Here is a 25,351-nt window from a genome sequence, read left to right as displayed (position 1 = left end):
ATTACATAATTTCCCTATAAAATTGATCGGTTCGCAAACCCTTCTGTTACTAGGTAGAAGCAGATCTCAAATCATAATAAAAAAAAAAAAATGGAAAAGGTTAGAAGTTCAGTTGATTACTCAATATGTCATGAGAATATTCTAGACTTGTTAATTTTTTTATATTTTCTAGCCAGCATCTAGCCAGAATTTTCCATTGGTTTCGACACAATCTTCAGAGTACATTTAAATGTATAAAAAAATATAAATATATGGGGATGATAAGGAGGCCATGATGATGGACAGAGGGCAAATTGGTCCAGGATGCCCTTTGAAAAAGACTAGGGGTGTAACATAAATATTAAATTCAATCTCTAAAACATGCATTAAAGCATATTATGTAAAGAACAGAGCGTGTTTGGCACTGTATCACAAACGGAGAATCTATCGAAATGTATCTATTGCTGTCATTTCTCTTGAAAAACAGGCACCAAATATAAAAACTAGTCTGAAAGCTTTCAAATGATATATAGTTGGTCAAGATCGTATTGTTTTAAATGTGTAATCGCAAACATCCCACAGATGTGGGTGAGGGGCAGTCTTAAAAATAATGGTTAAAAACATTTAAAATCAGACATTTATTCTTTGTAATGTGTGAAGAGTACTGATATTAAAAGTGAGTTGTTTTTTCATAGTGTGAGTTGGACAATTGTATTGAATCCAATTAGGGTCAATTTGACCCGCTCCAATAAGGCCGTACCCAGAAATCGAACAGTGCACAAGGGTTAAAATACATCAGAAGTATGTTTGATCTTAACACATCTAAAATGATAATTTGTTGAATCCATTCATTATGTTAACTTAAGAGAATAAATTAGTTTTTAAATTGATGATTTTAAATTAATTTCAATTACAAGTCTAACATTTTTGTTGATTAAACTAAAATCATTTTTATATAAAAAATAAGTAGTTGAATTTGAGCTCTTTATGAGATATGCTACAGTAATTAATATTTAACTCAACTATACAGTATTGAATGATCAAATTTATTCCAGTAAAAAATTTGTTGCCCTGTTAGCAATGTTCATTAAATTTGCATGATAAATAAGTTACAAAGTATGTGCTAGCTGTTAATTTAACCTAAAATAGGTAAGATTAATTGATTCCAGGGCCACCACTCCATTTTAATTACGTTGAAACTACAGGTAAACTATTGGAACTTAATTTGTATGAGCATTGCAACAAATTAATTTCCTTCTAATTTAATGTAGTTTGTTGGTTGAACAATTTCATCAGAAGTTGTTATAACTCAAAAATATTGATGCAAACCATTGCGTTTTATTTCTTATTTTTCTTGAGCCAAAACATTTGTTTTTAGAGCGTATTCTGTGCACTGGCCAGGAAAATCCTCAATACGAAAGAAAGAAAGAAAGAAAGAAAGAAAGAAAGAAAGAAAGAAAGAAAGAAAGAAAGAAAGAAAGAAAGAAAGAAAGAAAGAAAGAAAGAAAGAAAGAAAGAAAGAAAGAAAGAAAGAAAGAAAGAAAGAAAGAAAGAAAGAAAGAAAGAAAGCCCTTACAGACCAACATTCTTTACTGAATGCAAGTTTGTGTTACTTGTCATTTAAAAGAAACAATTAATCAATAAAAAACACATACAATCCATTTATTCCACTTAGTTATAATTGAGACAAAATGGTGCAGCAATATTCACACACAAATGACAATACAAAGATGTCCTTACATCTTTTTTAAAACAATTGATTCCTCTCTCGATAAGTCAGGTGTGGTCAACATAAGCCAGGTGCCGGTCAAGGCTCTTTAGAGTCTTGCAGCATTTCCCACAGAGGCTACACTTGAACGGACTCTCTCCGGCATGAGAACGCCAATGGATGCGTAGCTTTCTCCAGTGTTTGAACCTCTTGCCACATTGAGTGCAGCTGTACGGCCTCCTTAAATGTAGTTTTTTGTGCTGACGGAGGGTTTTGCGTAGGATGAAGGTCTTGGAACAGAGCGAGCAGCTGTAGGGTTTCTCGCCGGTGTGGAAGCGTTTGTGCCTTCTTAGGGTTCTCTTGAAGATAAAGAATTTGTTACAGATACTGCAAACATGCAGTTGGCTGATGGATTTTTGCAGTATTTCAGCCTTCTGGATTTGTACAAAGCAAGGTCTTAAACACCCCCTGAGTTGAGGTGTCAAAGAGCGATTGGACAGTTGACAGTTGTCCAGCCTCTGTAAAGGTTCAAGCATTTCCTGTGACTCCATTTTTACAAGATCGCTCTGAGGTATCTGGCTTCGTACAGTGTCAAAATAAACCCCAAAAGAAGACTGATTCCAGTGAAGACATGAATCCTCTCGTTGAAAAGAGGCGCTCTGGTCTAACTCTACTGGTTCATGAAGCTCACCTTCTTCAGGCTTCATCTGAGCTTGAGTATTTTCACATGAGGTCTGGCACACTTGCGTCTCCTCTCGACATCCAGTTTCTAGTTCTTCTTCAGTCGTCACAGCAACATCTTCATTTTCTCGTTTAATGACTTGTTCGGGCTCTGGTTCAGTCTTGCCCAATGTTTCTGGCTGATGATCAACAGTTGGCGGCCCTTCTTCAGGCTTTCCGACGGGTATGGTGGGAATCTCCAGAAATGTCTGCATTTCATTGTCATTTATGGATTCTGTAGTTTGTATCATCGTATCTTCTACAATGGCTATCTGTATATCATCCTGTTTTAACTGTGCTGTTAATATCGGAGATGACACCTGAACTGGATACGGATTGAGAATTTTCAGGGTGTTTGACTGGTTTGGTTCTACTTCTGGTTGTTCAGATTCCCTGTGCGTCAACTGCAATGGAGTGACTGTATCACTACATTGAAAGCTCATTAATGGCTGGGACTCTTCAGATTCCACTCTGACTTCACTGTCCTGCTGAGACTGCAGGACAAAAGAAAATTCAAAATAATAAAAAATGGTAGAAAATCATATATTTGCATATAATCATGCAATTATTGTGCAATCAAACATAATAGATAAAGGAGTTAAACCAGATGCACAGAGTAAAGTTTATGGCCCTTTACATGGATTTCACTTGACCTATATGACTGTTGACGGTACAATATTATTCCAAATAGATATTGGGTAAAAAGCCAATGCAGACTGTGCAAAGTCAAGTATTATTTAAAGGTATAGTGGAGGATTTTCTTTTTCCGGGTGGATCATCAAGACTATTGGTCCTCCTAATTGTCAATCATTCTGGTGATATGTTTACGTAAGGCCGTTGTACGTGCTCGTCCCTAGGTAGTTTTCGCTTTCTGCGCATGTGCACTTTCAGGTGTATATGTGTGGTGAGCTACGGTTTCAGCCATCCAAGCTCGCCATTCTCACCATTTTTTCAAAATGTCTGAGGGTCGCAAGAGAAAAAGTGTCTATGAATTGTATGACAAGAAGAGAAAGGCCTCTGAAGAAAGAAACAAGACCAGAGTGTTTTTGGGAGAATATTTCACACGCTGGCGTGCGCTAAAAGCTAAAAGCACAGGTTGGGCTTCCCACTGATGCCTCAGTCGCGAAGTTTCTACTCGACAGGTAAAGTTTGGCATGCTATTTGGAGAAATCCATTTAAAATCACTGCTAGTAAAAGTTAATGTAAGCTATGATTAGCGATGCTAGCCGTCTCTCGTGCACACGTTTAATAGGCGTTCTCTCTCGGGAGCAGGTAGAGTGTTGCGCATGTGCATTTTTTCAAAAAGTGGAGAGGGCGGTTCTTTTCTAAAATTCGGGAAAATCCTCCACAATACCTTTAAGCCAGTCTGCATAAAAAATAAATAAAAAAAGGTTCAAAGGCTTTTTGACATATTGCCATAAATATGTCAAATATATATGTCAAAGTCAATATGACTTTGATGCGATAAAATAACTTTTCAGTGAACAATATCTTAAAAATAAAGGTTCTTTATTGGCATTGCTGGATCCACGAAGAACCTTTAGCATTCACTGAACCTTTCTAATGCAAAAAAAGGTTATTTATAGTGAATAAAGATTCAGATTATTCAAATGTTTCACACACACACACAAAAACTTGCCTCTTTTAAGTAGTGATCGACCGATATATCGAGCCGATATTTGCGGGTTTTACGTGTATCGGCCGATACGCGGCTGCTGCGTTCGCCGATAGTTTTTTCCCGGCATTATTTACAGACAGGGGTCCGCAGGCAGCTCTGTGTTGCTGGAGACGCTGCAGTTCACATGCAGCCCATGCACTGCCCCTCCCACACTAGCAGAGTGCTGGAAGCCTCTTCAAGACAAGGTTTAAACTTTCAAAGCATCTTTTAACTGTTTGACTTAGCTGAAATATTGCCATACACTTGGAAAGTGGAAACACATTGCTCTATATGTGCGTGCAACTATAGCTAAGCAAGTGTGTGGGTCCAAATGGAAAACGCGAATGCCGAATGCCTCATCTATAAAACTGCTTGTCATTGTGTTTAGGGAGCTGCAAATAGCTAAGTTTGAGGCTATCCATATGCATACGGCAGCTGTTACGAACACTGGTCATAGGATTAAATAATGCAGACGTTGTTCCGTGATATTTGTATTCAGCGACCATCTGGCTGAGGTTTGGACGTGTGCTCATAAAAGAAGCGATGCGGTTGCGACACGCATGTGATGCAGCGCGCTCGTTTGTCCAGGCGCTCCTATGCCGTGGTGAGATGAAAACATCTAAACTTTTCAGAATGCTGCAAGCGCACGCAGGTCATGTGACAAAAAACAACTGACCTTTCCATGACAACATCGAAAGCTCGGCCGAACAGCTGATCATAGCTGGACAGGGCGGGTTTTTATTTCTCATCTCCATAAATATATGTAGTCGTAAAGGGCTAGAAATAAATTAATCCTTACTTCCTCGTCATCATGGAGAGCGCAGTTCATGGTTGCATAGCAACGACAGACGCCACAGGAGCGCAAGCGCTTGTAGAAAGGAGAAAGCGGCGCGGCCGTGCTTTCCACACGTTTTTAGACGCGATATGTGAACAGTCCATAATTCATAATAAACTGAGAATCTATTTGGTTTAAAATCGTTTTTGTTTTGTTTAAAATGGAGATCACGATTACATATATCAGACAACTACACAGAATAACATGTTCCAGTCTATTTATAAAAAAAAACTAATGTTAATCATTAATTCAAACACGTTTAAAACTAATTAATTCAGTCTCAGCAGTAAAGCAGTATCGGCTCCAAATATTGGCAGCCCGTATCGGTCATCGACTAAGGCTAATGAAAAAAAAATCAGTATCGGCACTAAAAAAAATCTATATCGGCCGATCCCTACTTTTAAGAACTGATCACTAATGGCGCGTTTCCACCGAGCGGTACAGTACGGTACGGGTCGGTACCCTTTTATTTGCGTTTCCACTGCCAAAAGTTGAGAATGGTACCAAAAAGCCGAGCCGTACCGTACCACTTTTTGGGTACCCTTCCGTTGGGGTACCTAGCACAGTGGTACGGTACTAAAAGGTGGAGCTAGACTCACTGCAGGACGTTGATTGGTTGACAGAGAATCATCACTTGCGCGTGCTACGAGGGGAATGACAACATAAGAAGCGCCATTTTTTAATATACAGTTTAATATAATACTACTGTTACTGTGTCACGAAATGTAATTTTAAGAGTTTTTCAGGCGAGAATGTAGTTGTTTAAAGCTCAAATCTGTGGTTTATTTATAAAGATGATTTGTTTTTCCCCGGTTGTGAGATCTATGCGATCAGCGGGCGCTCGGCGCTCATGTTTCCCGGCTGGATGAGCCTTTCCTCGGCTAAGTTAGTTCTTCTGACGTTCGCCGATGACTCCGACGGTAGTGGTTAAACATGAGATATAATTCGTCTTGTGCAGACCTAACGGGCGATCTTTGGTCTCGTGAATATATAATTTGTTCCCTGTCAATCGTTTTGGCTGAGGGCTAAGTTTAGTTTCATATTATAGGCTATTTGTATTTAACTTTACTGTTGTAATGTTAGACTAGAGCGCAGCATTTGGACATTTGACTGAATTGTTTGCTTTATTTCTTATTGTATAGCTTCTTGTACCTTTTACTTAAACTTTTATATTGGCTATTATTGATAAAACTGAAATTTTACAAAAAGAAATATGGTTTCTTGTCATTTTCTTATTACAGGATTATCACTGATGTTTATTGCAACATTTGTACAAATGCATATATTGCCTGTAATATGTGTAATTTTTTTTATTATTTAAACGAAAAGAGGTAACGTTAGGGTTGTGTTTTAAATTTCGTTTTGTTATAAATAGAATAACGTATAACGTGCAGTGAATAATCAATATGCGTTGCGCATGAACCACATTTGTGTCCCTATAATGTTTAATTTATTTAAATGAAAATGAAAAGAGGCAGAGTAGTGTTTTATAACATATTTCGTTTTATTGTTGCTTAAAATGTACATACAGAGTAACAGAGATAACCGGAGAAGCAGATCGCGAGCTGAGTGACGCTTTTAAGAACGCGCTGTACCATTTGCATGTAGTAGCACATGGCAAGTACAAACTTTGCGTACTTAATATTGAGAAAAGCCTAATGTCGGCGCTTGTCTTCTTGTGACAAACATGTCGAGGAGCAAGAACAATATCTGCTGTATATGTCATCCATTGTAGTTTACTATGTTCTTCTTCGCGCGAAAATGACGTCGATCGAAACACCACGCCTATCAAGTAAGGGTACTGTTGGCAGTGGAAACGCTAGCCAGATCATGATTAACAGACCCGAACCGTACCGTACTGTACTGCTCAGTGGAAACAAGCCATAAAAGGTCCTGTGAGGAACCAAAAATGGTTCTTCTATCTATGGCATCACTAGGGACTTTCGCACCATAGTTATAGGAACTCTGTTATAGAAACTAGCCGGTCCCCTGAGAACAAAATTTTTCCCTAGGGTCATTTTCCTGGTTGCATTCACACCACCAGGAGGAACTCTGAAGAGACGTAAGCCAGACGACAGTGACATAATTTAACTGTGGCATTTAACGTCAACAACTTGAGGATGGAGTATGCAGTGATAGGTTGAGAAGTGCCTGGACTTAAGGGTTCGTGAAGGTAGTTCAAGGAGTAGGCATATGTAAACTGTGTGTTTACACAGCTTTTTTAAAAATGGTGGGTGCTGGTGTTTCGTATGGCATGCGTTCGGCCATTCAATGTGCACTTACACGTCACTGGTAGTTCTAATTGTGCTGGGTTACACCCCACTCTAAAGTAGGAGCTAATTAAGTCTCCCCAAAAGGCGTTCCTATAACAAAAATCATTTGCAGTTCCTGAGGTGCGAACATGCCTAAAAGCATGTAGGAACTACGAAAACATTCATCTAGTGTGAAAGCCCCTGTGAAAACAACTTTTAGAACCTTTATTTTTAAGAACGCAGGTCTTAAAAGAAGTAAAAAATTTTTGTATGAAGAACATTTTATTAATCTAAAGAAAAAGATTCCAGAAATGTAAAGGGTTCTTCATGGAGCCATCAATGCCAACTTTAATTTTATAAGTTTATACATCTTACACCCCCCAGATCACAAATGAATTGTGTTGCCTTCCAGGGCATAAGTGAATATTTGCAGCTTTTGTAATAGTTGTGTATAAGGGCCTCAATTGTCCTCAGTGCAAAAAGATGGATCTCAAAATCATCGTCATTGCTGGAAAGTAGGGCTGTCACGACTCCTTGATTAATTTTGAGTGCTCAATTTTAAATAAAAAAAATCCTTGATTACAATTTACCAGTGTCAATAGGCTACGTGCACAAGCGCCGCGACGAACTTCCGCTATTGTCAGAAGTCGGCATATCAGTTTCCGGTTAACGACTGTCTTCATCGGCATCCGCTATAAACAAACAAGATGAGTGCTGCTGTTGTACGAAAAAAAGAGATATAATGTGCGTGACACATCTAAGTTTCTAAGAACTGTAGGTGGATCTAACGCCCGTTTCACACATACTCCCGTGTGCAGTGTGTGTGCGGTGCAGGAGCAGCACGCGCTATAGTGCTTCACATATGATGCGTTTGCAGTGAATAACTGATCCGCGGCAGTACCACAAACACTTACTTACTATTTTTATTTAAAATCCAGAAGTTATGCTGCAACTTTTATTTTAAAAAAAGTTTTGTCAGCATTGCGATTCTCTTTGTACACATATACACTCTTTAATGGACGCATGCACGTTTAAACACAATTTAAACAACGTAGGGCTATTATTCCATGCATTACTTATATTAAGTTGCTCAAGCAAGTGGTCAAATATTTAACTGTAAATGAACAAAAACAGCCGACTCTCATGTCTTTTCTTTTGCATTTAAATTTTAATAAAATAAATCTTGCATGTCACAAAGAACTTGTTTTTCCACCTCCACCAATGAGACGAGTGTTGTTCATATGTCACCTTGTTGAAGTAAATTGTAGTTTTCCTTGCTTTACCCCAGGTCTTCTAAAAGTAAAAAGATGACTGTGAAAAATAGTAGTATATAATTAAACGCATTTATGGTGAAATTAATACCTTTTCAGGTCAATCTGTGTTCATTTTGACCACGAAACATGTGCTGTCACTTTAATTCAGCGTTTGCAGCACAGCAGAAATAGACTCGGTGTGGGAACGATCTCTGCACTGCTGTATACACACCGCAACTGGAACGGATCGACGGACTGCAACCGTGTGCAGTGTGAAAGCTCTGACCTGTTAACATGGGTACGTAAGGAGCACTGCTGTGTGTCACTTTGCTCTGCTTCAAGTCGCTAACCGCAATTTAAGCTTAAATTTCGCTGCACGAAACAGTCATTTTGGGCGACGCGCAAGTAAACCGGAAACTGATATGCCGACTTCTGACAATAGCGGAAGTTCGTCACGACGCTTGTGCACGTAGCCTATTAACTGGCAAAATACGGAAAGTGATGCATTCTATGGACGAGAATCCATGACCTGCATTATTAGACCGTTTTCTACGGCTGCACGATATAGCATAATGCTATTGTGTAAGACACAAAAGCTGTGAATCATTAAATAAATATATGTGCAGCAGGTTTCAGAGTGAAGCGCAACGCTTTAATTATTTGCATGCATGCAGGTTATGTGTTTCTGTGGGGTTGAGCAATTTTGAGACAGTAGATGTCATTAGAAGTAGCATTTTCAGTTGAATTTTGGGAAACCCATTGACACATTTGTTGTGTTGCGATAGTTTACTTACTTTTGTTTGATTTGTTCATTGCAAACAGCTGAATGTCTAAATTTTGCCAATATTAAAGGCTAATTCTGGTTTAGTATTCTCCGCAGTATAGATTTAAGTAATTAAATTAATATAAACGTACGATTAGTAGACTAATGGCTTTAAAGAAGGACTACTAGTCGACTAGAAAAAACTTTAGTTTGAAGCAGCCCTACTTTCAATGGAAGCACAGAAATCTCTCAGATTTCATTAAAAATATCTTAATTTGTGTCTTCATGTTTGGAACAACATGAGGGTGAGTAAATGATGACAGAATTTTCATTTTTGGCTGAACTGACCCTTTAAGTCATTTTAAAGGCTATTGTTCACTTAGGTCTATTTTTATTACCACTAAACATATTCGATTACTCAATCGTCAAAATAACCAACCGATTACCAAAATTATCATTAGTGACAGCTCTACTGGAAAGGGTCCAAAAAAAGGGACCTGGAGGATTTTCCTGAAGAAAAGTGGCCAGTTGAACTGCTCAGGACAAACAAGAAACTCATGAACAACTATCAGCATCAGAACAGGACTGGCGATGTTAAAATAGACTGTAAAATAGATTACACAAATTTACCTTATTGTCATTGCTCTCAAGCCGATTACTGGCACATTGTTCACCTGCAAAACAAGAATTTCAGAAATATTTTGAATTACATAAAATTACATAATTGTATACATTTTTATATAAAAAAAATACATAAAATGTCATGTTTATTTTCATTTATTTTATTGAAGCCCTTGAATTCACTCAGATTTCAGTAATGATCAATCATATTTAAAGCGATAGTTCACCCCAAAATGAAAGTTCAACCATTATTCACTCACCGTGGTAAGCAATATGACCGTCTTTCTTTTTAAAACGGAAAGGAAATTTAAAAAATGTTTGTGAGATAACAGTAAGGTGACCTTCAAACAAAAGCATAAATTCAGGAAAAAAACACTGTAATGCTAACAACTGCTTCTCTTTTATCTTTCACCTTTTTTGAATGATGTTATTTGCATGATTTATATTATCTTAGAACTGTACATTTCTGACATATGGACATTACTTTGACCATCACCTCTGATAACAGATTACTCTAAATTGTAATATAGACACATGGATTTTCTGTAAAGCTGCTTTGAAACTATATGCATCGAGTACCTCTTGTTGTGAAAAGCTCTATACAAATAAATGTGAATAGATTGAACTTTCTACAGTGTTTTAAAATATGGGTGACATTAGCAGTTTTTGTGAATTTCTGTCATTTCTTCTTTTTTACCTCCAATCCCCTTATAGCATAATTTACTCTGTGAATGTTTCTTAAGCAGAAAAACACAATATACCCCCTTTTTTTTTGTCAAAATGTTGGGAAGCAAATATTAGTAAATGATGAAAAATGCAAGACACTTACAACATATCACTACAGTAATATTTACATCGATTTCACCTGCCTTTAATACACAATGTGTCAACTTTTACATGTTTTCCTCTGTTTTTGATGAGTGCAGAGAATATTGACACCTTATTTACTCTAATTTGACTATGTGCGTACCCAAATTATGTGAATGCTTATTATCGCTTATATAAAGAAACAACTGGTTGTTTATACTGGTGAAATATTTTGGCATGATCTGAGCTTGTTTTTTTTATATGTAAAATGTCTTTTTATGTTATTTTACTGTTTTGATTGGTGTTGTTTTTACAGCAGCAGTTGTTTTATTGTGCTATAAATAAATAAACTAAACATGGGGTGTTGCACCAGTAAGGGTGCAGCATTGTTTTTGACCCTACTAACGTTTACTGTATGGAAAAAACATCCAAAAACATTCCTGTGACGCAAAAGAAACAAAGTCATAACGTAAGTTACAAGTTTAAAATTACATCACAGTGAGTAAATAATGCCTATTTTAATTTGAGGTGAACTATCACTTTTAGGCACTGCTGTTTGCATATGTATGGTTCCCTGTTGGGAATTTTAACAGTTTAGTATTTCCTTTTTTTAAAAAAATTTTATGAGAACATTTCAGTTTAACCATATAATGCACTAAGTACTACATTCATTAATAACCACACTATTCACAACTGTCAAAAATTAATAAACCACTTTTGAAAAGTTTTGTTTGTCAGGATATAAGACACTTACAGTGGTTGCACATGCTGTCTGCGAAACTCTCTCTATACGCTTCTGTAATTTCAACCAGCAGGACATCAAGAAACGAGCCGAACAAAGATTTCACCCGCTCTTGAAAAACACTCAGCGCTCTGACATCTGTCATGTCTACCAACAGGTTTAAAGCACTATAAAACCTTGATCAAATTGTGCATACACTTAGGCACAAAACGAAAAAAGCCGCGAGTTTGGGTTGGACCAAGCGTTTGAAACTGCGTTCTTCGTCACGATGATGGCGTGTGAGTCGTGACGCATCTTCCCAAAATGGGCGATTTGGAAACGGTTCATGAAGCACTTCTTCTTCTTCTTTAACGGGGGTTGGCGCGCATTATCGCCACCATCTGTTCCGGAGTTGGATCAATCAGTAATGAGTTGGGGATAGAGGGGGCAAAAAAAAAAAAAAAAAAACCTTTTTCCAAGCATACCCTATAATAAAGCCCAGTTTCCCTAAAAAAAAACAGCTTGGTGCTTTACAGCCACCACCTGATATGGTTGAAATTAAAAAAGTAAGGAAAAATGATTTGTCTCTTCCCCTCCCTTCTAAAGCTAAGGAGGTGAACTTCAAATTTTTAAACGGGATTTATCCTACTAATGAATTTTTAAGATTGAAATTTAATTTTGATGTGAATTATGTTTTTTTGTGAAACAAATATTGAAAATTTAGAGCATTTCTTCTTTTGTTGTGATATGGTGCAAGTTGCAACCCTTTTGGATTGAGGTGCAGACTTGTGCTGCGTTCCAGTCCACTTTTAGACACGCACTTGCGAACTTCCCTAAGCACTTCCCCTTGGGGGAATCCCTGCCGCCATTTTGAAGTGCGTTCCACTTCGTTAAGTGGACGAGGGAAGTTTATATGGACAGACCCTCGTTCCCTCGATTTTGACCGAGGGAGCGAGTCTGCTTCAAATGTACACTTCAGGCACCTATATGTCCCACAATGCAGTACGATTGTGACGTCACCACATATCTCGTCTAATCACCACCACACAGACAACTCTATGATATATTAATTATAATGTTTTAAATTTAAAACAACCCAAACACACCTATAAACATTTGGATGTTGCATTAAACAAATTATAAAAAAAATAAATAAAATAAAAATCAACTCCACAGCTGATTCCAAGTGATCAAGGGCTTAGGACGTTCCAGTTCAGCCCATTGCAGTTTCCGCCAGTAGTGGGCACTCGCAATGACGTACATCCGAGTGAACGAGACAAAGGGAAGTTAGCGAGTGAAGGGCATGACAATTTTGGACTGGAACGCAGCACTGGTTAAGATCTAGGAGGGTTGAACTCGGAGAGCCTTGGCACTTCCTATTAGCCCCATTGTATCGATCTTGGTTGCAGTTCCATTAGAATTCCACTGGAGGTGATCGCGGGCGAGTGCAGACTGAATGGGAGTCTATGGGGCTATACGGCTAAATGTGTCTCTTTCACCCGATTGCCGTTGAGAAATCTCAGATTTTATTGTAGGTTTTGCAACTTCAACATGGGTTATAGGTCGAAAATTGAATGAACGAGTACTTATGTCCTTTCGATTTCTTACAGGTTGAGTTATTGTTGCCCATAACCAGAGAATGTCTAATAGGAAGAGAATTGGCACTCTCTGCTTACTTCCGGTTTCTGGACTGGCTGCATTAACACGTCTCTGTCCATGCGGGGGCACTCGCAGGCGAGTGCAGAATGAATGGAGGTCTATGGTGCTATACCCATCAAAATCCACTTTTCTCAGGATATAATTTTTTGTCTAGTAATTTGAATGTTGTATTCGAAAGGAGATGCAAAGAAATTACACATTGCTGGGTGTTAGATTTTTTAGAGTCACTTATTTGCTTTAAAAAGTCTTTTAAAATGTCAATGACGTCATACACATCGTACGACCTGAGATACTGCTTTACGGCAATCCTTCAGTTACTTTGGTGCTTTCGTGCTCTGCACTTTCTTTTCTCTCGAGGCATCGACAACACAGCTGACACAGGTAAATACACATGCTAGAAGAGTTTTTGTTTTGTTTGTTTCTGGTCCCGCTTCGGATGCCACGATGCCATCAAGCGGTATCTCTGGTCGTAATCAGTCCTTCACTGACCAATCAGCGTTCATTAGCAGAATGCTAGCGTGTTACGGGCAACAACAACTCAACCTGTAAGAAATCGAAAGGACATAAGTACTCCTTCATTCAATTTTCGACCTATAACCCATGTTGAACTTGCAAAACCTACAATAAAATTTTAGATTTCTCAACGGCAATCGGGTGAAAGAGACACATTTAGCCGTCTAGCCCCATAGACTCCCATTCAGTCTGCACTCGCCCGCGATCACCTCCAGTGGAATTCTAATGGAACTGCAACCAAGATCGATACAATGGGGCTAATAGGAAGTGCCAAGGCTCTCCGTAGATGGGCTCTGCCATAACACGCTAGCATTCTGCTAATGAACGCTGATTGGTCAGTGAAGGACTGATTACGACCAGAGAGACCACTTGATGGCATCGTGGCATCCGAAGCAGGACCAGAAACAAACAAAACAAAAACTCTTCTAGCATGTGTATTTACCTGTGTCAGCTGTGTTGTCGATGCCTCGAGAGAAAAGAAAGTGCCGAGCGCGAAAGCACCAAAGCGACTGAAGGATTGCCGTCAAGCAGTATCTCTGGTCGTACGATGTGTATGACGTCATTGACATTTTAAAAGACTTTTTAAAGCAAATAAGTGACTCTAAAAAATCTAACACCCAGCAATGTGTAATTTCTTTGCACCTCCTTTCGAAAACAACATTCAAATTACTAGACAAAAAATTATATCCTGAGAAAAGTGGATTTTGATGGTTTAGCGTCATAGACCTCCATTCATTCTGCACTCGCCTGCGAGCGCCCCCGCATGGACAGAGACGTGTTACTGCAGCCAGTCCAGAAACCGGACGTAACCTAACCAGAGAGTGCCAATTCTCTTCCTATTAGACATTCTCTGGTTTGGTGTATGTCTGGAAAACAAAGAGTGTGATTTTGTTATTAATTTCTTGTTATGTTTTAGAAAGTTTTTCATTCATAAATGCAGATGGTTTAAATCTAAACCCAACTTTAATCAGTGGATGAATGAGGTTAAACTCTTGTGCAAATCTTTCAAATGTGTTAAAAATAAGAAATCACTTAAATTGATTTGTCTTTTGGATACGTTTAAATTAATTTAAAAAGCCCCTTTTTATTTATTTTCATTTTATTTCTTTTTGTATTTCTTTTTATTTAATTATTTGTTTGTTCTATTGTGAGTTTCCTGTTCTTTGTACTAGCTATGTTCAACCTAAGGCAGTCAATCACTAATGTACCTGTTTGTTTATGTTGTTGAAGCATAATAAAAAAAATGAAAAATAGTTTCTCCCATCACTAACTTCCTGATAGTACGTTCGGTCACGTGGTACAAAACAAATCTCCTTATTGGTTAACGTAATTAGTCAGCGCTGCATTGCCAGAACGCAACAGGCATTGTATTTTATATTTATATAAACACATACACAGCTATATTTTTTTTTAATTCTGTGTTTAAATAGCCTGTATTTTGTTTTAAACAATGTCGTAACTGATAGTTGTTTAAAATCCCGTTTGCGGAAATGCAAGAGACTGGGCGGACAGGGGAATAAATACGGCAGCTCTTCCTAACAAAAACAGAAAAAATCACGAATTATCAACTGTTCCATAACATCGGTGGCTTTACACAACAAATAATTTAGGTACGTATAGTTTACGCGGTTATAAAAGATCCACAAATGTTTGTAAAAGTGTATCAGTAGGTTTTACATTTAAGTAGGTTAAGTAACTCACGCAACAAGTGAATCAAAGTCAGTCTGTGCAGATTCTTTCAGTTAACGTTACACCTAAAAAAAAATCCAAGGGTCAATAAGATAATTATACCAATTAAGAGCAATAAACAGAGCTTTGCTTTCAGTCAGTGCTAGTTTCCTTTAGTCTCGGGTCCGTTTTTTTGTTTTTGTTTATTTTAACAATTTACTAATCGTGTTTGTTTAGGTTTGTTATACCAACGCATGTTCAGTAAGGGACTAGAACACGGGGGAACCAACAGAATAGTGTGTATTGTGACTTAATGAATGAGTTTATGCAAAGCGTTGTGATGTGATCTTCATTGTGCACGTCAGGTTTTCCAGGTTTGTGTGAGAGCTTTATGTCAGTTGGGTCAGGACAATAATTTACACATGGACAGGACAGTAACACCGAGAAACAGTGTTAAAATGTCACAATGTAGAGCCAGAATACCGACGAGCAGGCCAATACACCTCGTCCAAACAGCTTGTTCTATTGCGATGACATTTTGTCCAGTCATCAGACCTAGCTGGTCAAACTTACTTTCACTTTTGTTTTTTCTCCAGCGGAAGATAAGGGATATTCTGCTGGAGAGACATCTCTGCTGGAGAGATATCGCTGCGACTATATTATCCTAGGGTAAGTTGTGGTTAATGCTTGTATTATTTTAACTTAATTCTGTCACAATATGACAGGAGAAATTGGACAAACATTTCAATTTTCATTACTACAATCAAAAACAGATTTTGTGAGTGTGTGTGTGTGTGTGTGCCCGCCCAGTGCGCACAATCACCTCCTCCTAACTCATGAGTTTTTTTGTTTTTTTGTTTTATATAGAAAATATAATTGAATTGGCATGTCACACATATTAATGTTTTTATTATCTCTGATCCATATAGTTTTGTTTATTGCACATTCTCCTCTATTAATAGTGTAGAGAATACTGTTTGAATAAGAGAAAATGCATCTATATTATAATTTACTATAACACACAAACACAAGTTTAAGTTGTGCAAGTTATTGTCACAATATTGATATATACATCACAACAGTATAATATCTGTGGTTTATTTATGTATTTTTTTAAAACACACAATCAATACAAATCACAACTTTATATTGACATGTTTAAGGGGTCCTATTATGCTTTTTAACTTTTTTAACTTTAGTTAGTATGTAATGTTGCTGTTTGAGCATAAAAGAGATAAGCAAGTGTACAAAGCTTAAAGTCCACTCCAAAGGGAGATATTTAAATGAATGAAGAGATTCCACAAGACTACAAACGACTCGTTCTACAAACGACTCGTTTGGACTACAACGCAATTTTTCTGGATCTTATTAGTCATAATGTTCCTCATTTAAATAATCCACGCCCATAGAATACGCCAAAAAAAGGTGTTGATTACTGTTTGGATTACCTTAGTTTTCCAACAAATATCACAATTAAATGGTGTATAACATTGTATCTTAAGTAACTAAGAAAATTACAAAAACAAAACAAAACTTACCACTCTAAAACATCATGTGAATGTCGTGCTTGCATAGTCCGTGAATGAAATGCGTTCTGCACGATCCTCTTGTTTGTTAACATTATTATTATTATTACTATTATTAAATCTAAATCAGGCTTGCATTGGTTTGAAATTGCCACTATTTACATCTGAGTGAGTGGAGCTCACTGTTATAAAGGGACGGGACATTTCCCGAACATCCGCTAAGCGGTGTCAAAGCACACTGGGCCAATCATAGCACACTGGGCCAGCTAACCAAACACAGCACATTTTTTATTTCGAAAGGAGGGGCTTCAGCACGTTCACCCAGACTGGGGAGACAGGTCAGGAGCTGTTATAAAGTAAAAATACGTGAAAAATAATGAATTTTTTGAACAATCAAGCATGAAAACATATTCGAGTACACCCCAAAAACAAAATCAATACTTCATAAAATGGCATAATAGGACCCCTTTAAATGTGGATTTATAAATGATCTATTTTCATAACTGCTATTTCTTTGGTTATTGCTATGCTAACATAGCCTCTTGCATTGGCAAGAAGACAATCATATTCATATGAAGAGTTTAAAAACATAACACAATGTGGGTTTAGAATAACATGATGTAATTTTTGGGTGAACTACTCCTTTATAAACCTTTGTATCAACAATCCAAATTTGGCAAAGAAAGGTAGCAAAGTGTGGTAATGCTAAAAGTTAACTTTAGACTTATGCTATATTTTACAGTTCAACTCCCCAGAGTCCTTCTCACAGATCTAGTTATGGCGACATCTGCTGGAGAAAGCAGCATTTTAGAGGAAGAGTTGACGTGTCCCGTGTGTCTGGACCTTTACCGCGATCCCCACTTGCTGCCCTGTGGTCATAACTTCTGTCTGCCATGCCTGCGGAGGCTCAAGAGCCGCTCAGATCGCGGCCGTTTGAGATGTCCGGAGTGCCGACAGAGTCACCGCAGCTCTGCCAACTGGCAGAAGAACTTCAAACTGGCCAACATTGCTGATAGTTTCCGCCGTCGTGGCCAATCAGTTCGATCCACTCAGAGCCGGGGTGACCCATCTCACAGACCTGCTGAGGTACACTGTGATTACTGTCCAGTGGATGGCAGTGGAGATGGGAAAGGTCTCATGGCAGTTAAAACCTGCCTGAAGTGTGAAGTGTCCATGTGCCCAAAGCATGTTCAGCCTCATTTGGAGCTCCCGGCTTTCCGAGAGCACCCGCTGGTGGAGCCGCTCAATGACATGAGGAAGAGGAAGTGTTTGGAACATGATGAGATGTTCCGGTACTACTGCATGGATGAGCGCTTGTTCCTCTGCAATGCCTGCACCATAGAGGGAACGCACAATGGCCACTGCATCAAAACTCTGAAGAACACCATGAAAGATTTCAAGGTAGGTCTGACGTGTCAAGGCCCATTCACTCTTGATGATATTTGGTTTGAGTATTCCAAAGATGGGCAAGTTTGGTTTAAACCTTGTATTTAGATGCATTTTTGTCGATCCGATCACAAGTGGACAATGTTAGATACAGGTTTAAAAGGGTTCTAAAATGTTTTGAGCTATTCCACTTTCAACCTCTTCCAGTAGTCAAAAACGCATTCTGTCAGATTTCTTTCATAGTGTAGGCACTCATGTGGTGGAATGCTTTTGAACAGACACACAAGACCGCCTACTTGCCTCCCAATGACCTAGCACGTGTGCGTTATATGGGACCTGTTTTGAGAGAGTGCACCAAAACAATATGTTCCATCTCCACTATGCAAAACACATGGTTTATGATCAAATTCGCTGTTACCATTAGTATCCTTTCCATTATTGGTATCCTTTCCATTCATCTCATTTCACCCTTGCTCTTGAAGCAGTGTAATGGCTTCATTCATTCAGTCGTATGGTCACAGGAGACACATTTAGAATGCATGTTAAGACCGGGTGTAACCAACAATGTGGCTTGGCTGACCATGCTATCGGAATTACTGTAAAAACTAGTTTTCTAGTTGGAAATTGGACGTGAACGCTCTCTCAAGTCGTATTTACTTCCTGGAAATTCAGCGATAAACTTTAAACATGGTATAAAAAAAGAACAGAGGAACAAGCGCTCATGACTTTGCAATTGCTGGTTTGACTGGTATTCTTTATAAGTTGTGTTTTTGTTTAGTTTTTTTTACAACAGCTACATTGCTTTGTCTTGTCATTATTTTACACAGCGAAAATAGTGCTGCATTCACGCCATGTCGTAATTACCGTAGGCTCAAGATGACAACACGTGATGTTCTATTCGCAGCTGTTCACGTCTTCGGACTGGGAATTATACTTTTATATGGCGACACTCAATGTCTAAATGAATGTGCAGTGGTCAGGTGGTACAGTGGTCACATGGTACAAGTTAGAGCTCTCAGAAAATTCCCACTTTACAAGCTGTAATTACGAGCTCTACGAGAACATTTATGCTTTTTATAAGTTGAAATCTGGATACAAGTTAAAAACTTGGAACACACCTTACCATGTATTTTACATAAATTCCAGAATTGAATGTGAATGTTTATATGGTTGTCAATGAATGGAACACTAATTTATTCAAAATTAAATATATGCAATGTTTTAGCTTTAATAAGATTTCCCAGAGAAACAGGCACGAATAACCTAGTGTTCTCCATGATTCCTATTCTTTCCGACAACAAAGCGTTTGAACGTGACAAGCTTGTAGCCATGACTTTGGAAGTGGGAAGTAGGACCTTTCTGATAGCATGTGAAGGCAGCATTAATACCAGGTGTAAACGGGACCAAACACACCTGCCTTTAATTTTCAAGTGAAGACTGTTAAGCCACAATCACACTAGACTAGCACACAGAATTTCTACAGACACTGCAACGTAATATGAGGTAAACCTCTGCTATGTCTCTCTAAAAACATAATTCAGCATAATTCAATACAGTGGGCTCCACAAATATTTGCACCCTTGGAAAATATGAGCAAAACTGACTTTGACTTTGCAATTTCTCGTCTTTGTCTTTGCAATTTCTCGTCTTTGTCTTTTATTCAAAATATTCACAAAAATCAAACCTTTGAAGTCAAATAGTTGAAAGGTAAACATTCTGAAATATATGTATTCCACAATAATTGTCACCCCTTTGTTTAATACTTTGTGCAGCCTCCCGTTGCCAAGATAACCGCTCTGGCTCCTCTCTTATAATGTGAAATAAGGTTGATGAACATATGGCAAGAGATCTGAGACCATTTCTCCATACAGAATCGCTCCAGATCCTTTAGATACAGAGGTCTATGCTTGTAGACTCTTTTCTTCATCCTGAATAATAATTTGTGTAAATTAACTAATTAAGGTAATGCCGTGGCATATCAATCTTCAATTGGTCACAAGTGTTCACATGATGCAAATTTACAGGGCAGAGTTCACCAAACTTGAAATTTGCATGAGCTTGCGTTCCTTATTTGCGTTGTTACTTGAAAACAACAGCCATGTGTGTTGGAACAGGGTTGGAAGTCTGCAAGAAGGTAGTCTTCGAGGAGCAGGGTTGGCTACCAATGTAGTGTTTGAAATGCAGTACAAAAAATGAGTGAAGGAAGGTTGTACAATATTTGGCAGTACGTGATTTCAGATGCTACGATACAAAATGTCCAGTGTTGACGGTCCTTCAGGAACAAGGTTGAAAACGATCTGGTATCCGCTTGTTTCAATAATGAATGTTCACTTGCTGAACAGAATCATTCACATGTTAGTAAATTCTCTCTTGTTCTCTTTTTTTCGCTCACTGTTGTCTTCTCTAGGTTTATCTTGACATTCAGCTGCACAAGACGAGCAGGAAGATCCTAAAGGCAGAGAAAAATCGACTTGAACAAAAAGAGATTGAACGGATTAACAAGGTGAAGTTAGTCATGTTATTAGTTAATTGCAATTCATAGTTTAATCACGAGGCCTTTGCTTCACATCCCATATCATTTTGTTTTTAGTCTTAAATAATTTAGCAATGAATATTTATTCTCTTGTTTGTGGCTTTTGCTAAACACTACTGTTTTTGCTAAGTTAAATTTTTGCAAGGGCAAGCACTTTCATACAGAAAATATAAAAATCTTGTTTGAAATATTTGTTCTGTTCTAGGTCTTCCGGGATGACACAGAACAGCACCTAGATGCTTTCCGACAAACTTCTATCGCACATCTGGATGCTTTTCTATCATCGCTGCGTGAATGTGTCAGCACCTATGATGGTGAGCATTGTTCTGGAATCCAGCAGAACTTGAGTCGAATAGCACAAGATCAGACTCGTCTACAAGAGGTTCACTCAGGCTTTGAGAGGCTTCTACAGGAGAATGACTCCTTCCAATTTATTAAGGTACATTTTACATATAAACACATACACTGAATTAAAATTCTTAAATCATCTGTGACTGTTTCTGACAGAATTTTAGGCTTTTATTGTATGGCTAAGGGTACTACAACAACAACAATGTACTAAAAATGGTCAAGTTTTTTGTGTTGTACTCATACAGACGGCAATGCTGTCAAAAGGGTCCCCATTCACACGGATCTGTGAAAACAATTAAAAACACTGTGTTATGCATGCCAGGCCAGTAGTTAGCAATGTCACACTTCACTAGTTTCACAAATTCACGTTTTTGTAGACAATAATGCTACCATTTTCAAAAACATGCACTTTGAAACCCATTTTCAAAAGTTTGCCTTTTCATGCCTCCAAAACATTTTTGTTGTGTAACTAAATGGCCAAAACACAGTATACATTTTTTTTTTTTCATTTTAAGTTGAAAATGGTGTTGTGTAAGCGGCCCCTTAAAGAAAGATGAATCCAGTAGTTTTACAAGTTGATGAGCAGCATAAAGTCTGGTCCACTTTGAAGCTTTTTTTGGCCAAGAACTGCCCACTTAGACAGGAAGAGACCACCTGAATGACATGGAAAGGAACCAACTACAGTTCATTTTGTTTTCACATAACGTTTAGGGGCGGGTTTATCTGAAATGGTTGATACAACAAATATAGTTGGATGTGATGTGGAAATAAAAAATATGCAAATGGTTCTACAGAAAGTACTGAAATAATTTTGCTCTGATCACAAAGACTACACAAAGTGGCTAATTTCTTCAAATCCCAAAAGATTTGATGCCACAAACTATGGCAGACCTAGTAATTGTTTTTTCCTCATAAGCACACCTTGTAGCAACCTACACACTCTAATTTTATTGATCAATTTCCAGGGGTCTATAAAGATCCTGCAGGGGGTCTGGGGATAGATATAGTATTCTCTTTAAAAGCATAATCTGTATATGTCTCCATTATTTGTATCATCTACACCAGAGTCCTGCATGGGTTCTGTTTGGTAAACCTTCAGCCACAATATTTAACAGAACAACTGACCCGTCATCCGGCAGCAGCGCTAATTTAATTCCGTACCCGACCCATTTGACATAAAGACCGCTACCTGATCCGCAAATCACTTCTACAGTCTTGTGAAAACTCCTGTTATAGCCTAACCTGACTACACTTCACCATGAATCTCTTATTTGCAATGTGCCTATACTTTGTTGGTTATGAGACATTTTGCAAGGGTGCAGTCAATGAACAATCGCTGAACCATTGGATTAAACACCTCTGATTGGCCATTGCATTAATGCGGTCAAAAGTCTGTGATTGGCTACAAAGCTTAACTTAAAGCATAAATACAAATATGCGTTTGAAAGCAGTATCAAAATGATCATTGGCTATTTGACTGGCAATGCCTATTAATTCCCGAAGTGCAGCTGCACTGCAGATGACGAGGTAAACATTTTCCACCCATTGCTTTAAAAAATGTGTAGGACTGTGTAAGTGATCTGCACTTTAGAATGTAAAAAAATAATTAAAAAAATCCTATTTTCAAGTTCTTTCTTAAACCAAGTGTTCCTTGTTTGGCAGTTTGAACAAAACTTACATTTGATCTTCACTTTGTGGTTTCTCTTTGGATTTCTTTCAGAATTACAATTCATCTATGAAAAGGTAAGACAAACTTTTGATTTGAGGTGCTTTTAAACATTTGCAGTGAGGGGGATTATTTTTGTCCACATGGTAATGTATTTGTTTTTTGTTTTTTTACTGTGTGTGTGTGTCAGGTACCAGAGACAGTTAAAAAAACCTCTGTTTTTCCCTGATGAGCCCACAGTCGACACTGAGCCACTGTATGAAACTATGGAAGGAAAGATGGGGGAGTTCATTGCTGAATTGCGGCAGCATGGCAGCACACTCATCAGCACACTTTGTGAGTCTCAAGTGGTTTGTGTTAAATACAGGGGTAAACAGGGCCCAGAACTTATATCCAATCACTTATAGATGGCATGAAATGAAAATTCGAAATGCGTGTTATAGACCTTTTTGCAAACTACTCGTACATGCATTTGTTTCATTTTCCTAAATTAAACAAATTTAGAACATTTGTTTTGACCTCATATTTAATCAAAATGCTTAAACTGGACCCTCTAGTCTGGTGAAAATGACAGACTTCTCCAATCATGGTCAAGTCAGGTCAAGTCACATTTATTTGTATAGCGCGTTTTACAATACAGATTGTTTCAAAGCAGCTTTACAGTGATAATAGGAAATTAATGCAACAGATATTGTTTTGGCTGTACAGCAGCTCTAGAAGAAAGTCATTATCCAGTTTAAATAAGTTCAGCTTTGATTCATTTCAGTTGTAAAAAGCATTAGTTAGTTATTTAGGGGACGGTTTCACGACATGAAACCGAGTATGAGTTCTGGCTGTTCATTTACACAACAGCGTTTTGGTGGCCTGAAAACGCAAACTTTGAAACGGGTTTCAAAGTACAAATTTTTGAAAACTATACCGTTATCATCTCTGTGTAACCTTAAAAAACATGAATCTGTGAAAACGGATACGACATGCACATGCGTATTACGTGTTTAGTCTACAAGCATGCACGTTTAAATACGTATGTCCGTGTGAAAAAGATCTGTTCCTACTTCTGTTGCATAACGACTTTAAACTCCACAATAGGAGATAAAATATTTTGTGATTGGATCACTGAAACCATGTGGAAGGTTTTGACTACCTTCATATCGCTATCAATCCTAAATGTGTCCCGGACCGCAGTAATGTGCCGTTTCACTCACTGAACACGTGAACGTTATGGAGAGTATTATGAGGAGGTGCACCAAACAAAAGGGATACAAACTTCTCTGCGTTACCTGAACGTTCGAAATTGCAGTTGACATCTGTATTCTTTTTATTTAGCGCATTTAACATTATCTTGTGAGTCACGTTCGCTCGTTCATATTTGTGTGGTCTCAGGTGACGACGCAAATCTGATAGCAGGTGGAAAGCAGGGTTATATAGTTATCTAAATTTAAATAAAATAATAAGAAACTTCATTTTATTTCTGCCAGTTGCAGAGGCAACATTTCTCATTTTATTTAGTTTAACTTTTACTAAAACTGAATAAAATAAAAATAAAATAAAAACTATATTAACACATTAAAAAATAAAACTACTAAAAATTGTATGCAATTACAATAAAATTACTCAAATGAAAATGAAAACAGAAAATGAAAAATGAAATATGAAAAATCATAATAGTATCTATACTAGTATCTATATCTATAATAGTTAAACCAAAATAACGCTGTTGGCCTAATGAGGTACAGAAAGTAAACTTGACTAAAGAATATTCTGTCTTTTTTTCAGTGAAAACACAGTCATGAGCCTTATGAACATCTGGCTCTTAATTGTTCTCGTATTTTTGTTGTTTCTTTTTTGTAGGTGAATTTGAAGGGGGAGATGGTGAGGAGGAGGTGGAAGATGATGATGATGATGATGATGATGAAGAAAGTTTTGATGATGATGAAAATGAAAGTGATGCAGAAGGTGAGGAGATGAGGAGTGAGGAGGAGGAAGAGCAGATCCTCAATGAGTCTGAAAATGAAGAATATACCCCAGAGGAGGAGGAAGAAGATGATGAAGAAGACTAGAAGAAGGGCTGGATGAAGATAATCTGCTCTTAAATTCCCAGAATTTGTGTTGGATATGAGCCACCGTTTCACTTGAAATTGATGATGCAGTGAACTGGCATTTGAAGAGTGTGTGGACACATGTATTGAGAGTCAGTATTCATTTCTGTAATAAGATGTTTTGCTGAAATTTTTCTGTTATTTAAATTGAATATAAGATTTTTCATGAGATATTTCGATATTTCGATTTTGATTTCATTCATTCATTACACACAAAAAAAAAAAAATTTGACAGGAAGTGACATGGTGTTTATATATTTATGAGAATGGGTTGTGTGTTTATATATTTATGAGAATGGGTTGTGTGTTGAACCTGACATGTAGATAAAATCTATTTTCTGTGATGTTGATATTATCTTGGATATCTTCCAGTCAGGTATGTTTCAAAGCTCAGGGTAACGCATGTTAACATGGATGTTAATTTGGGATGGCTTAATTTTGCACTTATTTTCCAGTGATTTTGTAAGAAGAGGTGGTGTTGAAAAAAAAAGTTAAATAAAATATAGTTTCATAATTTAAAAATCAACTTTTGTGCCTGAAACGCTGAACATAAACATTTATTTAGTTATTTTTGTTTAGTTTTGTATTTACTAAAATGTACTAACATGAGCAATAGGCTACATTTGTTACAGAA

At 37.6% G+C, this 25,351-nt stretch overlaps 2 protein-coding genes across 4 annotated transcripts; one reads left to right on the top strand and one right to left on the bottom strand.

Moving 5' to 3' along the window:
• Positions 1-1,616: 1,616 nt before the first annotated feature.
• Positions 1,617-15,740, bottom strand: LOC309485600 (uncharacterized protein). Of its 3 annotated transcripts, none has more exons than XM_082152520.1 (3): positions 15,489-15,740; positions 9,798-9,848; positions 1,617-2,901 (listed from the first exon to the last, which is right to left on the bottom strand). In XM_082152520.1, exons 1-3 carry the CDS (start codon positions 15,507-15,509, stop codon positions 1,756-1,758), a joined length of 1,218 nt encoding a protein of 405 aa, XP_082008646.1. In that variant the 5' UTR covers positions 15,510-15,740; the 3' UTR covers positions 1,617-1,755. The 3 variants fall into 3 exon arrangements, with proteins under 3 accessions (XP_082008646.1, XP_082008644.1, XP_082008645.1); XM_082152518.1 differs by lacking the exon at positions 15,489-15,740 and adding an exon at positions 13,931-14,302 and having other exon boundaries at positions 9,798-9,841; XM_082152519.1 differs by lacking the exon at positions 15,489-15,740 and adding an exon at positions 10,049-10,965 and having other exon boundaries at positions 9,798-9,841.
• Positions 14,789-24,898, top strand: LOC309485703 (uncharacterized protein). Its single transcript, XM_082152640.1, has 8 exons — positions 14,789-15,098; positions 15,753-15,825; positions 17,425-18,083; positions 20,476-20,571; positions 20,807-21,040; positions 22,673-22,695; positions 22,809-22,954; positions 24,470-24,898. The coding sequence occupies exons 3-8, from the start codon at positions 17,460-17,462 to the stop codon at positions 24,676-24,678; spliced, it is 1,332 nt and encodes a 443-aa protein (XP_082008766.1). The 5' UTR covers positions 14,789-15,098; positions 15,753-15,825; positions 17,425-17,459; the 3' UTR covers positions 24,679-24,898.
• Positions 24,899-25,351: the final 453 nt, after the last annotated feature.

Source organism: Leuciscus leuciscus (genome assembly GCF_965113295.1).
Source record: "Leuciscus leuciscus genome assembly, chromosome: 2".
Lineage (NCBI taxonomy): Eukaryota > Metazoa > Chordata > Actinopteri > Cypriniformes > Leuciscidae > Leuciscus > Leuciscus leuciscus.
The sequence above is the reverse complement of the archived record's forward strand: the minus strand, read 5'-3'. Positions and strand labels throughout refer to the sequence as shown.